Raw genomic sequence first — 16,155 nt, forward strand, 5'->3', positions numbered from 1 at the left:
ACAAGTATCTAATCTACATCAAACCTACCTCTGCATTACAGAATTTAATGGGAGTGGGAAGGAAGAAGAAGTTGTACCAAACATAACTTAACACTAAGCTTTGCTCATAGTGAGCAAGACTACAGGTTTATGCTGAATACAATTTTATGTTCAAATACAGAGATAAGCAGCATTATCCCAAAGCCCAATAGAATCCCAGCGTTCTGTAATAGGAAATATCCCCAGCGGCTACATCCATGATCACTAGCATCATTGTGGAGCATTTCAGGCACCTAAGCAAACAATAAATAAAGTGTTAAGTGCCTTCAAAATACAGACTTATTTAGAACCAGACTTTTCAACCACTAGGCATGATAAAGTTGCATATTACTCCACTAGACATCCCTGCTGACTGCATTAATACTACTACTGGAATAAGGAAAGAGCCAACACAAGTAAACCAACACTTTCCTATGAGCTGTTTAGAGACTGCGAGAAGTTGTAATGGTCTAAAAACTTTTTGTAATTATGCTGATGTCTTAAGGATACTCCGAGTTAATATATAGCTTATTTAGCAACGGACTTAAGCCAGTTTAGAGATTTTATTCTTGGTCAAGCTTTCATGAACAACCACTCTCTAAGTGCCTTGTACTTTTGCACAAATGTAATTCTGATGTACAGTATAGATTTTGATACTGTTCTGGCTCCATTCCAAGAGACCCTGATGATTTACTGCAAAGCTGAACACATGCTTTGGTGGTGCAGGCAGCCAGTCGGACTCTAAGCCACTGTCAGAAGCAAATGTTTTACTCTACCTTCTGCTGTTAGCTTCCTCTAATTAGATACACAGGCAGAAACAAGCTCTGTTCTAACAGTAATGTAAATAAATATTCAGATGTGAGATTACTTTTAACTCGACACTTACATTTAGTAACTCTCATCTCCTTCAAATTAAGAAATGCAGTTTATTGATGGAAAGTAGAAGCTCTTGTATGGTCAGAAAAATAATTGCTATTAATATTTAGGCTATGTTATGTAAAATTTAAGAAGGTCAAGTCACTTACCATATCCACAAGCGCCACATACATGAACAAGCCTGCAGTAAGGGCAAATATCCACATTGAAACATTGTCTGCATAATGCCCAATAAGAATCCCAGTTGCCATTCCAAGATAGGCCAGCATAGCTGACAGAGCGTTATAAAGCACTGCTTGTTTGACAGTCATACCAGCCTTCAGAAGCACGGCAAAATCTCCTACAGCAAAAACAGCACAAAAAATTGCATCCAAATGTAGTTACTGCAGCATTTGTGGTTTCTTTTTAGCATTTATATCATCACTAAGCTATTTTATGCTGTCATCTTCCAGGTGTTTTCCTTCACAAAATTAGTAGTGGGATGCACAAAAATAGAATAACAAGTAAGCACTTAAGTTTTAGAATTTTCAGAAAAAAAAAAGCTTTTACATCTATTCTCTATTTAAACCCACACTATAAAATATTGCAGTACTTGATATGTATGAGCTACTTGGTATGTATGAGCATTGCAAGGCAGTTTAAAAATAACAACAAAAACAAACCCACTTAATTTCATAAGGCAATAATGTCAAGATGGTTCTATTTGTTATCCTCTACCAGTTTGTCATACTTTAGGACAACTTATTTCCAAATTTTGAATTTCTTTATTAATTTCTGTACATGACTTTTAATGTCTCCATTTTATTTGAAAGAGCAGATTACCAGCAGAAACAGTTTTCCCGATATTCAAAGTATACATGCTTCACAACAGTACTATGCAGTCAAAGAAATAAGCCATACTAAATTAATACAACCTTTTTTAAAAGCATTTTAAAAATAAAATTCACTCTATACAAAAATAACACCTCCCTCCAGTTAAGTCAGCAAAAGCAACCTTCAAAGTAGGAGACAAAGAGAAGATTTGTTACTAAAGGTTTTGCCCACAAGATGTTACAATTAAGCTGAACTGATATAATACCAATGCTATATAATTTTCCTGCAAACAAATAAGTTTCTTGCAGATTACTGCGAGAAACAATGGACTGTAAAAGTCTACAGCTGAGATGTGTAGATTTCTGAACTAAATATTCATTAAAACAGGTTAGACTCAACAGTCCTTCAACTTGAAGTTCTCTCATCAATAATTCAAACATATAACAGACCATCCATACAAATCTTACTATGCCACAAAACAAAATATTTGCAGAACGTAGTTCTCCAAACCTCTAAGTGCCTAGATAGCTGTAGCACACTGAAATATTATTGTCTTACCCAGCTCATGAGGTAATTCATGGCAAAATACAGCCACAGAAGTACTTAAACCACTAGATAATCCTTCAGTAAATGCTGCTCCTAAAAAAACAAAAACAAAACACACACATTACTACATGTATGTCAGGTGCAGAAAAGTTGTTGCATATGCTCAGATTCACGCAAGTTTTTAAAATGCTTTCACAAGCATACAATAAACACACTAGTTTTTGAAAGATACTGGAAAGAGTGCAGCTCAGCTGCCTCAGACTCAGGGAGTAAAAAAGAGGGCCTGCCAATTTGACTGTAAGAGAGCCTACATGATCATGTGGATTGTGTGGCAGTGAAAGGTTTGTGAATTCTAAACAGTCTGCACATAGGATATGTTTTTGTTATTTAAAAGAAAAAAATAAAAACACCTTGAACTAGTCCTATGGTGCTCATCTTCCTTGTTTTCTCCCCTCTTACTACTAGTTTTCTTTTTTAAAATGACAGGAGAGGACAAAACAGCACACAGCAGGGTCAGCGAACCAAGGCTTATATCACCAGCAGTTCTCACGCTTGGGAAGCCTCCCAGAAGAGTGCAGCAGAATTGCACCTGGCTTTCCGTTTACCTGGCACCCAGAGCGTGCCAGCAAACAGGGCACAGCCAACAAGGTGTGCAAACAGGTGCGAGGCCATTTAGGAGCAGTGGACACAGGGACTCAGAAATGCTGCTCACAGAGGAAGAGCTAGAGTGGCGGTAACGCCACAGGGGACACTCGTGTCTTTGCTGCAGCCACCTCCAGCAACTGCAACCCACTCAGAGTTACAGCAGCTTTACCTCTCAGATATGTGCTATTGCACCCAGAGGAAGAGAATCAAGGAGAAAGAGCAGACATCTTTGTATCAGGGGTCATGAAAAGGAGTTTGAGAGGGTCTTCAGAGAGTCTGCAGAAACACGAGCACGAGCACAAACTCCATCAGGGTGAGATGCTGGGACCAAAGCAATGCTGATGACCGGAAGTTGACATGAACCCTCACACAGACATCGTTATTTTCAGATTTTGAGTAACAACAGAAATCCCCAGGAATCTCCATCTCCATTTGTAGCAATTAATTGAGAGAACAAGGTCACAATTCTGGCAGCAACAGAGGAAAGACAAGAGCTGCCCAGCCCCTAATCTTGACCCAACATATCTGATAATCAGATTAGGGCCAGCACTACCAAAAAAAAAAAAACAAAAAACGACAACAAAAAACATGCGCAAAAAAAAAAAAAAAACACATGCAAAGAATTAACACAAAAAGGGAGCACACAAGAAATAGAGACAAAGACAGGTCACAAATAAGGAAAATATAAGCACTTTGACAAAAAGCAGGAAGGCCAAAACCCAGTTAAAGCTAAGATTAGCAAGAGACATTAAGGATAACAAGAAGCAGTTTTACAGGAACACTAGCTACAAGGTAAGTTCAGGAAACAGGTGAGTCAGTTGACAGATGAAGAATCAAGCAATAGACATAAAAGTAGCAGTCATCAGTTCACAGCCAATGTCTGCTCATAGGTCCCAGAAGGTCCCAGTGTCACTGCTGGGCAAAAGGGACAAGAGCAAATAATCCTAAAGTGAAGAGATTACTTACGAAAGCTGGGTATGCCCAGATGAATGGTGCCAAATGGGTCTCACCCATTGGTACTGACAGAATGACTGCAAGGTTGCATGCTATCATTGAGGACAAGTCACGGTCACAGAGAGAAGACCCAAAGACCGGAAAATGCTACCGTTACTCTTGCTAGGCAAGGAAAAGGACTGGGAGAACTGGTCAGCCTCACCTCAGTCCCTGGAAAGTTCTCTAAAAGCTTCTGAAGTAGACTTGGAATCCACCTCCAACTGCTTGATCCATCTCACTGTCTTTTACCAAGAAATAACTGGCTATAAATTGAGGACAACATTTGACGCTATCAAACCTGAGTTAAGTAAGACTTCTAACAGAGTTGCCTCATATGGAAGTGAAACGATGCACCGTCAACAAGCCTGCAGATGACATAAGTCGGGGGCTGGGAGGGAAGAAGGGAAGCACAGGGCAAACTGACTAACCAAGCAGTAGAGCTTTAGACCACACACACCTTGGGAAATGTGAAAATTGGACCAGAGAAGTGCAAAATCCTGCCTGCAGAGCAGAATAGTCTCACACATGAACAAAAAGTGGGAAGTGACTGGCTGAAGAGCAACCTTGCTGAAAAAGACCTGAGAGTGATGATGGACAAAGAGTTGAACATGAGCCAACAGCGTGCTCTCATCTCAAGGCAAACCACACAGGTAATCAGTTATAGGAAAAGCAGGGTGAGCACACTAAGAGAAGTTCATATTCCCCTCTGCAAAGCACTGCTGAGGCTGTTCCTGGGATACTCTGTCCATTTTGCCTCCTCTTCTCTTCCTCTACCCCAATTCAGGATGTGGTATACAGAGTGGTGTAGAGTGCAAGACTATAGCTATTTTATCTGAAGTCTTTATCAGCAGTGGTTTGCACGGCATTCTACAACACTCATACTAGTCTACAGAGCAATTTACAATTATTACTACTTGCCAGTTTGAGTCAGATTTGAGGGGGAGACAGAATGGCTACAGCTACCTCCTACAAAATAATTCATCAGTATTCAACTGGGCTTCAAATCCTGAGGAGACTAGATGATGAAAGGAAAGGTCTACCTTCTCCCATGCCTCCATCCTCAACAGCCTACAAGCTCCTCAACATTACTATCCCCATACAATGTCTTCTGAGTCTTAGCATCTCATCATTTAGAATTAAAAATAAAATAATCAGCTTAATCACATAAATCTAATTTTGTTACCACCAAAGCAAGACAAACAAAACCTGACTAGTTTGCAAAGTACCTAGGTGGTTGATCTTGTCAAAGTATAAACAGATGCTCTGTTTTAAACACTCAAATTGAAGGCCACAGTAATACGGTTGATATTACCTTCTATCAGGAAGAGGATTTAATAGTGACACAGTATTTTAAAAAATACTTTCAAGACATCACTCACTTCTCTCAAAAGAATTCTATGAAGAAAATCATGTAGGCAGGACTAATATAATAATGACTATAATATTCTGAATTCTAGTTATTTAGCTGAAGACAAAAAAGTTCAGAAAAATATGTGATATGAGCTGAAGACCTCTTTATACAAATTTGTCAGATTCAGTGTTCCATGCTTTAACAAAAAAAAAAAAAAAAAGCATTTTAAATATTATTCCTTCCTAATTAACATAAGAGACTCAAGAGGGAAAAATAAAAGAAGAAATAACAGATGAAAGTAAGGAATAATAATCATATGAGGCGAAAACTTCTAAGGGATTTTTTTCTAGTTATACTCCTCTTAAGTCAAAGGTATTTTTACTGTCACTTAAATACAAGAAAATGTTACAGTAAACAGTACTGGCCTTTTCACAACATCACCTGATTGATGCTTTGCATTGTATCTTTAAGCACATCCAGAAGTGAAGGAAATCACCTAATTTTAGTCTGAAAAAGCTACACGGCAGGACTTGCAAAAGCCCTACTCTCAGCTGTTCAATAAAAAACCTTATGTTTTTTCACCTCTTTGTAACCACCAAATCATAACTCCTTCCCAAACCTCCCTAATGCTAGGAGATAATTAATATTCCATAACATTTGTATGCAAATCCTTTTTCTTCCACCATAATTTCACTGCTGATCTATTAGGAAATTTACATCTATGTTTTAAGGAAATTTACATCTATGCTTTTTTTTTTTTTAATGAAAATTAAAAGAGAGAAAGAGAGAGAGAGAGAGCCTCTTTCACATTATATTCTGAAGTGCCTGAATCTGAACAACGGCACATTCTACAGTGAGAAACACTGACTTACTATCAGGTTTTCTCCTTTAAAAAAGGATGAACTCGTTTATACGAAACAATACTGACCCCAGTACGCTATCCAAACTGAAGTGAATCTAACACCTGCAAAACCGCAAATGAGTCTTCAAGCACTAAAGTCAATATTATGAAAGACTAGCATAAGAATTAAGAATTACTGAACTTCCAGAACTTATTTCTAGATCTAGAATACCAGTTGACCAGCCTTCTAGAAAAATGAAGGAGATACCAAATCTGACCTCAATGCCGCATGCTTAGAACAGTTTTGATTAAAAATAATAATTAAAAATTGAAACTTTCTCAAAAAAGACTGAAGAACTACAACATGCACAGGGAAATCAGGGATATGAGCAGAGTAGAAGCAAAAATATAATAGTATTTTGTTTACAAGTACCTTCTATAAATATAGGACTTAAACAGTTTCTGCAGTTTAAGGATAGAGCTGTGTCATTAAACTAGACTGAGTATAGCAAGACTGTATATGAGAAAAACATTTTTGAAAACCTTTGCCTATAAGAGATTCCAAAATTTCTGAAACTGCTCAGCACACTGAGCACATTTGAAGGAAGCTATTCCAGCTACTCCCCTGAGCACATTTGAAGGAAGCTATTCCAGCTACCCCCCTTTTAATTAACAGAGAGATCCTTACCCCAAAAGCCTGGATGAATGTAACATTTGGTACATTTAGTTACAACACTTACCAATTGCAAGGCCATCACTGAAGTTGTGTAGTCCATCTCCCATAATCACCATCCATGCCAGAGTTGCTATCCCGGCATCCTGCAGCTCTTGTCGCGAATAGCGCTGACTGTGACTATGCGGATGATGGTTCTGGTGATGGTGATGGTGCAGAATGTGATGGTAGTCATGGTGGTGGTGACTGAGATGATCTGTTTGCCCTAAAGTATCGTGCAGGTGAGAGTGGCACTTGTTCCTACAGCCCCTGGATACGTATTCGTTGTCAACCTCCTCTCGATGAGAATGAGCTATCATGACCTCTTCCTCTTCTTGTACTGCCGGTTGCTGAGAAATGAAGGGCGATGGATCTTGCGAATCTGTCCCGAGATAGCCCTCAGGTCCTGTTACAAAAACCCAAAGCATAACATTACACATTTTTAAAGTCATCTGGGAAGCAATGATATAATAAGGAAGTTCAGAAAATGATAAAACAGAGAAAAAAAAAGTAAGCGTAAGAGTTCAGACTGATACCACAACTTCTTGTGCCAACAACTTTTCAAGAGTTCTCATAACTTATTTTTCTTAGCTCAAGTTTCTGAGGTAATTCACTTTACTGCAAAACAGTAAAAACTTTTAGTTTCTCCATCTCCTAGGAATGCACTCCCCTACATCTTAGCCATGAAATTTAAAAAGATCTTTTCAGATAAGACCTGCTACACAGTAGGTACAATAATAGAGGCCTCTGTGTCATTTTTACAACAGGAAGTTACTTAATTGCTTCAGAAGAACAAAGCCTGAAGAGCATTTGCTGTGTATCTTAAGGATGATGAATAAAATACAAGGCAGTATGACTACCTTATACAATTTGGCAACTTTCTTGAATATCACATGGAAATATTTGGTTAAATGTTAAGTTCTTAAGCTTAAACACCTGAAATATTATCAAAAAAAAAAAACCTATCAATACAGACCTCAAAATATCCTCAAATAAACATTAACAGCTATTAGCTGACTTGTTAACACTCCTAAAACTTGTTAATTTTTCACCTGCAGTTGAATGAACAAATGCATTTTTTTTTGCATTACTAACAGTTCATTGTTTACTTATAGTTATTCCAAAAAAGTGAAAGTGTCTTTAACATCTGCATCAAAAACCAGTAGGCCTTCTGCAAAATAACATTTTTATCAGTAGAAATAACAAGTGGGAATCTTAACAATTGACTTTCAGTTATGGCTCAGATAAAATTTCTGGTCAAAATGCACTATCACACAATACCATGTGCAATACAGCATCAGCCTCTAAAATCTTATGTCTTCCTAAATCCTAAATGAGCATAAGACATTAATGACTTAAACCAATACTGGGACTCTATTTTCTAGTGAAATTGTCAAACTCTTGCATTCTTAAGTACAAAAAGGCATTTTATTTTCTACAGCTCTACGCAAAACAAGACAATTATGCTAAAAACAATACTACTTAGTTACAGAGGGGAAATGCTGCTTCTGTATAAGAAGTTCTGATGATTTAAGCAAGGATACCAAACTACATAGGGAAACTGAAGGAAAATATTCTATCTCAAATGTGATTTTGATGTTTTTCTACTGAAGTAAATTGAATCAATTTCTACTTTCCTCTAAATTGAAATCTGAAATTATAATACAGCAAGTTACATTGTAATCTTAATTGTCAAGAATTTCAATTCAAACACGATCCAAATCTAGACAGAACAGAGAAAAAAAAATCTACTGGGAAAGTAAGAGAGGCAAACAGCTACATCAAAAATTTAGCATCAAAGCTAGGATTTAAGACTGCAAAGCACAGAGCTACTGAAAGGCTGTTTTTCTATATTATCATCTTACTCACTGACTTCCAATAAGCTATGTCAGAACTGTGTTAACATACACACAGGTCACCATTTCTCTTAAACAAATACTACACATCATGTCTGCTCAAAGATCACAATTTTGCATGAGCCTTTGTGTAACAATATACCAGTTTTACGTATCAGTCGTGTAGAATGAGTGTTTTGATTACAATCCATTCCTTAAAATTTCTGAACAAATGATTAACTTTGGGGGTTGATGCTGCATGCGAGTACTCCACATTCATTTGTATTGAAACCTAGGAATCTTTCATACAGGGTATTTCAGCAGACAACAAAGCAATATTGAAAGCAAGTTACAAAGCAATAAAAACTCTCTCAGTATTTTCCTGCAAACTAGTATCATATTACTTCAGTTACAGGGGCAGACAACTATCTAATAAGGTATATTTCTGCTCACAGTTGGAGTTGAAGGAACTTGATTGTATACCAATATCTCAATTAACTTCTGGAATTTAGGTCATCACCCTTACAATTAAATAAATACTCAAAACAACCAACCCTGGATTTCTAAGACGTGCATTTCTGTTCCTTAGATTTCTATACAAGAGGTCTAACAGTCTAACAAAAGGAACGTAGCAGGAACCATGGATAGCTGTTTCTGAAGTCACAGCCAGAAGGGCCTCTTAACACGGCTTTAACTTCCACTATCCACTCCAGCATTCCACGGCTTGAAGTTTCAAAACTGAACACACTATTTCCAAACAATCAATCTTAAAAAAAATAAAATAAACCTGTGTTTATTTTATTTACACAGGTTTTGTTCCAGAAAGAATTCAATTAGGGAGTGGTCCAATTTGCACTAAGAAACAGATCTATAAGCTGCCTTTGGTCATGTACAGCATTTTTACTGTACTGTTGTACAATAACGACCGTGCCATAATACTGCCAAGACTTACGATCATCTGTATCTAACATCTCTTCATTCGCTGAAAACTTCTTACTTTCTCCATCATCTTCATTTCTTTTCTTATTCCAAAAGAAAATATTATAGTTAAAAATGTTACTTATTTTTCAGGATACACATGATCAACATGATACTTACAACATTTATGCAAGCCTGCACAGAAAGAGGATAACACGGAAGCTATATAGAGAATGCAGAAGAGAAATACTAGAAACTCAGCTAAGAACAGTAAAAAAGACTCAGCTCCTCAGGCTCCAAAGTGGAAAAAAACACCCCAGGCATAATTACTGTCTAATTCTGTGTGATAGCAGAAGCACATCTGAGAAGTCAAATGCACTAAGTCCTGAACAAAGGCAATTCCACCAGTGTTTTGGGGTTGGTTTGTTTAAGTGTTGTAACATCAGTGTAACAGTTTTTAAAATTGTCTTATGGAAAGCTGAGTAAAATCTCTAAAATCTACAGTCATACCTGACCAACATCTGTATCACAGAAACTTACAATCATTGACTCAGTATCTAGAAAGGCATAATGAGTCTAACAGGCAATCTGTTCCAATAGCCAAGAGATAAAGAAAACAAAAATACTTCTTTTACGTGGAATTCTTCAACATCTCTTGATGAGTAAGTTTAACTAGAGCTAAACTGAACTAGGAAAAAAGTCTTGTCATTCACACTTAACCTAGCTCGCATCAGTATAAACCACTCCTGTGTGATACAACCTCCTGTTGCCAAAGAAGAGCTTACAAGGCCTTAATGACAGATTTAAAAATAAAAACTAGAAACAGATCATCACAGTCTCTGTGGTAGCCTCTAACTTTTTCTGAGCTTTCTAAATAAATAGTTTCCTACTTTTCTTGAAGAACAGCTTAACAAATCTCTGACTTTTACTGAATAAAGCATGATCTATGCTCTTGCTATCCTAGCCTTTATAGAGATTACGAACATTTACCACCCACCTAAATCATGCTATTCTCTACCTTCCACATAAAGCATATCATAGCAATCTGAAAGCTGTTCTTTTCTGGAGGGCAGGAAAAGGAAGGACGAGGAAGGAGGGACCTGAAGGGAGACACGATTTCCAAACAGAGCGTTATCTAAAAGTCACTAGCGTTTATAGTGTAGTCACTGTTTTTTGTGGTAAGCAAGAAATTACTGCCATGCTCACCCACTTTGTCCAAGTGGTCCTCTGGTAAAAGTGTGATAACTGTATGAGGTCTCTTACTTCATCCAGGATAAGTTTAAAAAAAAAAAATCTCCTTGAAAGAAGTCAGTAATAGGCAGCCATTTCTTAGATTAGTGTAACTGTTGCAACAAAGGGTGTAAATGAATATTTGCTAATTAAAGAATTCACTGCGATGTCAAGCCTGTAAAACTTATCTGCTTAAGGAAATCTACTCTTACTTATTTTTCCTTAAAAAAGGAAAAATAAAGTCTTTTTCTAATCTATTTTGATAGTATAAATGTGGTTTAAAATAACTAAAGCTTTAACACTAATCAAGTCGGGAAAAAGGCTATTAAATCCAATCAGTAGTCATTTTATATATATATATATTTATATATATATATATATATATATACACACACACACGTTTTAGTTTTTGGGATGGTACTGAAAAACATCATGCAATACAATAAACTTTCAAAATACAGTTTTTCTACCTTTTTCTTCTTGTCTTTAAACTGCTTTATTAAAGTTATCAAGTGCTCCACTAGAAACATGAAATATAAGCCTCCAAGTGCTGTAAGCCCCTTCCATGTAGAATCCAGATAAGCACTCTCTTCTGCACTTTGAAAAACAAGATGTTTGAAGAGAGAGCCTTTGTTTTGTTCAAGTAGAGGTTTTTCATGATGATGGTGATGGTTTCCATGAGACTAAGGGGAGAACCAAAAGGGGAAGTCATTATATTCAGAAGAACTGATTAATATAACAAACAAGCAACAAAAATACATATATTAGACATAGAAAGTATTCCTTCTATTTTTTTCCCCTCAAGTCCAGACTTACCATGGTAACTTGCAGGGCATCTTGCGTGCATGCATGCATACACACATACGTTTAGATTTTATGCGACTTCTCAGGATAAGTTCAAAATTAACTGAAAGGAAAAGGAAGAACCCTATAAAATGCAGGCAGGGTTCTGAACCCAGCAAAGGATCTGTAGCCCTTTCTAGCTAACCTCAATCAAAATCCAGAGCAAGTTAACTTTTGGGGTGGTTTCTGCTTACAAAGAGATTCGAAAGAGGTAGAAAATGAACCACCATTTCATTCTCAAAATAACGTAACAGTAATACACAAATTCAAAGGCTATCAAAGTAATGTTTTCCTCAGAACTTCAGAAATACTTGATTTTGACCAAAACTTTCTAATGGATAAGCAGTCAATGCAAGCGATTTTTTTCTAAGATTTAAAAGGAAGTGAGTTCCATATAACAACTACAAAAAGTCTTTTTCTCTAGAGAGGTGGAATTGGAGCAAAACTAAAGAAAATTTTGTGTAATTCTTGTGTGCAAGAAATCATGTATATTTAAGGCTGATTTTGCAAAACAAATGAACAGGGGGAAAAAAAGGAAAAAACAGGGGAAAAAGCTAGGAAAGATTAAAAGATTTCAGTGTGAAGATTTTAAACTGGGAGAACATTAAATGAATAATAGAAGTAGATCCAAATGGTGAGAAAATATTCTATGTAATAATCTACTTCACAAGGTTGAGAAGTGACTCATTGAATAGATATGAAAGGTATTTAAACTATCAATGAAAACTATGGCCAGATATCAAATTTTCTATTTTGAGATATTTAACGAAATACTTACATGTGGAAGGAGATGTAAGAAAGCATCACCACTTAAAGTTCCCACAGCCAGGGCCACAAGAAAACTTAGGAGGAACTTGAAAAATACTCGATTCATCAGAGGCACCAATATAACACCCAGTAAAGAAAGAAAACTGATGACAGAGATGGATATAAAGCCACCAATCCAAGCTGGTAAGAGAGATTAAGAAGTGTTAAATGAGATTTTGGTTGCTTAACATTCCTGTATCAAATACTACTGAACATCCAATGCTAACAAATCACAAAACGCTTTAGACCTTTAGAGATCATCTAGTCCAACCCCCCTGCACACGCAGGGACACCCAGAGCACGTGGCACAGGACTGCATCCAGGCAGGCTTTGAAGATCTCCAGAGAAGGAGACTCCACAGCCTCTCTGGGCAGCCTGTTCAAAGGCTCTGTCACCCTCACAGTAAAGAAGTTCTTCCTCACATGGAGATGGAGCTTCCTGTGTTTTAATTTATACCCATTTTCCCTTGCCCTGTCACCTGCCACCACCAGCTTGGCCCCCTCCTCTTTATATTCTCCCCTCAGATATTTATGCATATTGATAAGATACTCTCCCAATCTTCTTCTCTCTAGACATGGTGAGGAGAAACACCAAAAAAATATTTCAATAAAGTATGTTTCTAAAATATATAACTAAAGGGTGTTCCACTAGGCATTTATTCTATATTAAACAAACAAATAACAAAAAAAAACCCCACTTACCTATCTGCAAAGAGTAACCTTTTGGAGGAGTTTCAGCTTTTTCACTAGCTGCATGGACTATGCAGTACTTGCCATCAATCTGATTAATAATAGCTGGACAGAGATAACTAAATTCTGTAGCAGTCAACCACGCTTGTGTACCTATGCCATGGGACTGCATCAGTTTGGATGCATTGGAACACTGGAAAGAGATACTCAAGGTTGATCAGAACAAAAACACCACAATATCTTAAAAGAACTGCACATATCATGTTAACTGTAAATCACTGTAAAAACAGTGATTCCACATGAAAGTAGCTAAACAGTAACTAAAAACAGCTAAGACCAGCCAGACGATACATAGTTATCAGCAGGAGTCAGATGCCCTGTCACTGAACTCACGAACACAATTATTCATTCAGAACAAAGAGTTAACATTCAGGGGTAGTTACGTGTGTTTTGCTGCGAGTACCGATGCCTGCACTACAAGCCTCATACCCAGTTAAACAAGCAGCTGCAACCAACAAGCTGTAACAAAATTCCTAGTTGACATCAATTCCCAAGAATGCAGAAAAGTCAGTCTCACCTCTTGGGTGTTTTGGATTTTAAACTTGGAGTACAGGTGTCTTCCTCTTTCTGATTCCTTTGCAAAAATAAGAGATTCGTTTGCTCTTCCATTAGCAAGCCAACTTGTATTACTGCTGTCTGTGGCATTAATGGCATTAGAGTTCATCAGACCTAAGCGAGCAACCGACTTTGCTCCTCCAGTTCCCAAATTCTGTAATTCGTAATTGCCATCTGTGGGAGTAGCACTGATAGACGCAGTTATTTCACTAACCATGTGCTTGCTGTGTAACAAGTTTTGCCCATGTTCTGCATTTTCTGCTTTGTGCAGTTCCTGTAAGTGACTGTTCACAGGAACTCTGTTAGCATCATGGTCATGGTTTGGGCAAACAGTCTTCTCAGAACTTTTACTGGATGCAACGTGATTATGATGAAGGTGATGATCATGGTCGTGGTCTATTTTAATCCTTTTCATTTTATCTATACCTATGTTCTGAAGCAGTTTTCTAAATCCGTCAATCGTCAGAGTGTTGTTTTCTCCATAGCGATGGAAAAGTTCTTGAAGATGAAGTCTCTGTATTAGCCCTGCCAAGTCAACATTGATGCCAGATGCCTTTTCTAGGAGAGTTTTCTCTGCTGTCTGCACAACAGTAGCTGTTTCCACCCTGTGATGATAACTTTCACACAGCAGTACAGAAAGTGACAACAGGCACGCGACTGGTAATGTGGTCTCCATTGCAGTTTCCCACTAGAAAAGAAGATAATTCTGATTAAAAAAAAAAACACTTTGCATAAAATTGATCGCCTTGTCATCTATAATGTATTTGCTAAAGGTTCAAAGCAAGAAAAGTCACTTAAACGTCTTAGATACCCAACATTCCTTACAAACGCCTGGCTTCAGGCAACCTGAGGGAAACTTCATTCTGCAACGATGTAACTGGCCACGGGCACTCCCCAGGTGTAAATAAACTTACTTCTGCTTAGCTCGGCCTAAGCCAGCTTTGTTTTTCTTAAATGCAGATTGAAGCAGCCTGTGCATCCTCTGAGCATGCTCACTGGCCTACCCATTTAGTGGCAGTTTTTCTTGTGCTTAAAAAAAAAAAGCTTCGTAATACAGCTCTTCAGCCACATACTGTCAGGGAACAAGTATTCCACGTGACACACTTTGCTTAAAAGTCAGACTTCCGAGCCTTCCATCGCCCATACCCCCTCAAACCCGCAAGGGGAGGCATTTGAGGACAGTTTTGCCGGTAACCGCCGCGCAGGGGACACCCCGGGGCTGCCCGCGGCAGAGACGGGAGCCCGGCCGGGCAGCCCCTTCCCGCGGGGCGCCCTCCCAACCAGCTCGGCCCCCAGCACAGCCAGGGGCGTCAGGCTCCAGCCTCGGAGCCCTCCCGACGGAAAGCGCCGCCGCGCGCGGGGACACCGAGAAGCGCCGGCCCCTCGCAGCGCTGTGAAACGCGCGGAGAGGCGAGCGGCGCCGCGCGCTACCGCCCTGCCCCTGCCCTCCCGCCTCACCTCCAGCGGCGGCAGCCGCGCTGCCTCCGGCCACCCCTGCCCGCCGCGGCGCCCGCTCCGAGGCTGCGGCGCGGCCCGGCGGCCCCGGCGGGCAGGAGCGGGGCAGCCCCGCGCCGCTACGGCCCCGCCGCAGCTGCCATGCGGCCGAGCCCGCGAGCCGCGCGCATGCGCCGCCCGCTCCCTGCCGCGCGCGCTTCCGGGGAGGGCGCGGGCCGGGCCCGGCCGCTGCGCGGCGGGGGCGGGAGCTGCCCCCGTCCCTCCTTCCCAGCGGGCCGCGCTCCCGGCTGGCGTCTGCGGGGAGCTGGGGCGGGAGGTCGGGGCGTCCCTGCGGCAGGGGCTGCGCTCCGGCAGGAACGGCCGTTGGGCCCGTTGGTGGCTGTGAGGAACAGCGGGGGTTCGCTTGAAAACTCAGCCCAGGGGGTGCGTGTTGGTAAGGAAAGGCCAAGCCGGAGTGTAAGGCAGTGGGGAGGAGCAGGATTGAGGGACTGGTGTGAGAGAAGTGTGCCGAGAGGAGGGTTTACTCCTCATTAATTTATTCTCTCTGAAAACATGTTTAGGTTTAGTGATGTTCAAAAATAAAAAGGGCTGTTAGTTAGGAGATGTAAACTACAGAGACTTTAAATTTACTGAGTCGCTCTAGACTCAGGACTGTAAATTAAGAGAATGTACCTAATGTAACATATTTTTGGAAAATACATAATACGAGGACTCCGAGTCTTTCTCGGAAAGTGTACTCCCATGAGCTTGGGGAGTGAACAACCTGCAGGAACTGGAAACAGGCTGAGCGATGATCCGTGTTAGGATATTGCAGCAAACCTTACTGGGATGAGTCTGTGAGAAGAGGAACGCAGCTTGTGCAAGAGTGAGCAGGGCGAAAATAAAATTGAACTAGGATCATTTAAGGGAAATGTTTAAAACAGGCTGAGATCCTTTTGTAGCTTTCTCGTGACTAGATGTGCTGCATT

General features: G+C 39.6%; 1 protein-coding gene across 1 annotated transcript; it reads right to left on the bottom strand.

The window, feature by feature from the left end:
- Positions 1 to 14,426, bottom strand: SLC39A6 (solute carrier family 39 member 6). Its single transcript, XM_010214317.2, has 9 exons — positions 13,695 to 14,426; positions 13,130 to 13,310; positions 12,400 to 12,569; positions 11,249 to 11,461; positions 9,583 to 9,652; positions 6,824 to 7,201; positions 2,266 to 2,346; positions 1,044 to 1,234; positions 1 to 272 (listed from the first exon to the last, which is right to left on the bottom strand). Exons 1-9 carry the CDS (start codon positions 14,406 to 14,408, stop codon positions 120 to 122), a joined length of 2,151 nt encoding a protein of 716 aa, XP_010212619.2. The 5' UTR covers positions 14,409 to 14,426; the 3' UTR covers positions 1 to 119.
- Between the last annotated feature and the right edge of the window lie 1,729 nt (positions 14,427 to 16,155).

This window comes from Tinamus guttatus, unplaced genomic scaffold, assembly GCF_059628265.1.
Source record: "Tinamus guttatus ecotype Peru unplaced genomic scaffold, ASM5962826v1 Tinamus_guttatus_pri_ptg000409l, whole genome shotgun sequence".
Lineage (NCBI taxonomy): Eukaryota > Metazoa > Chordata > Aves > Tinamiformes > Tinamidae > Tinamus > Tinamus guttatus.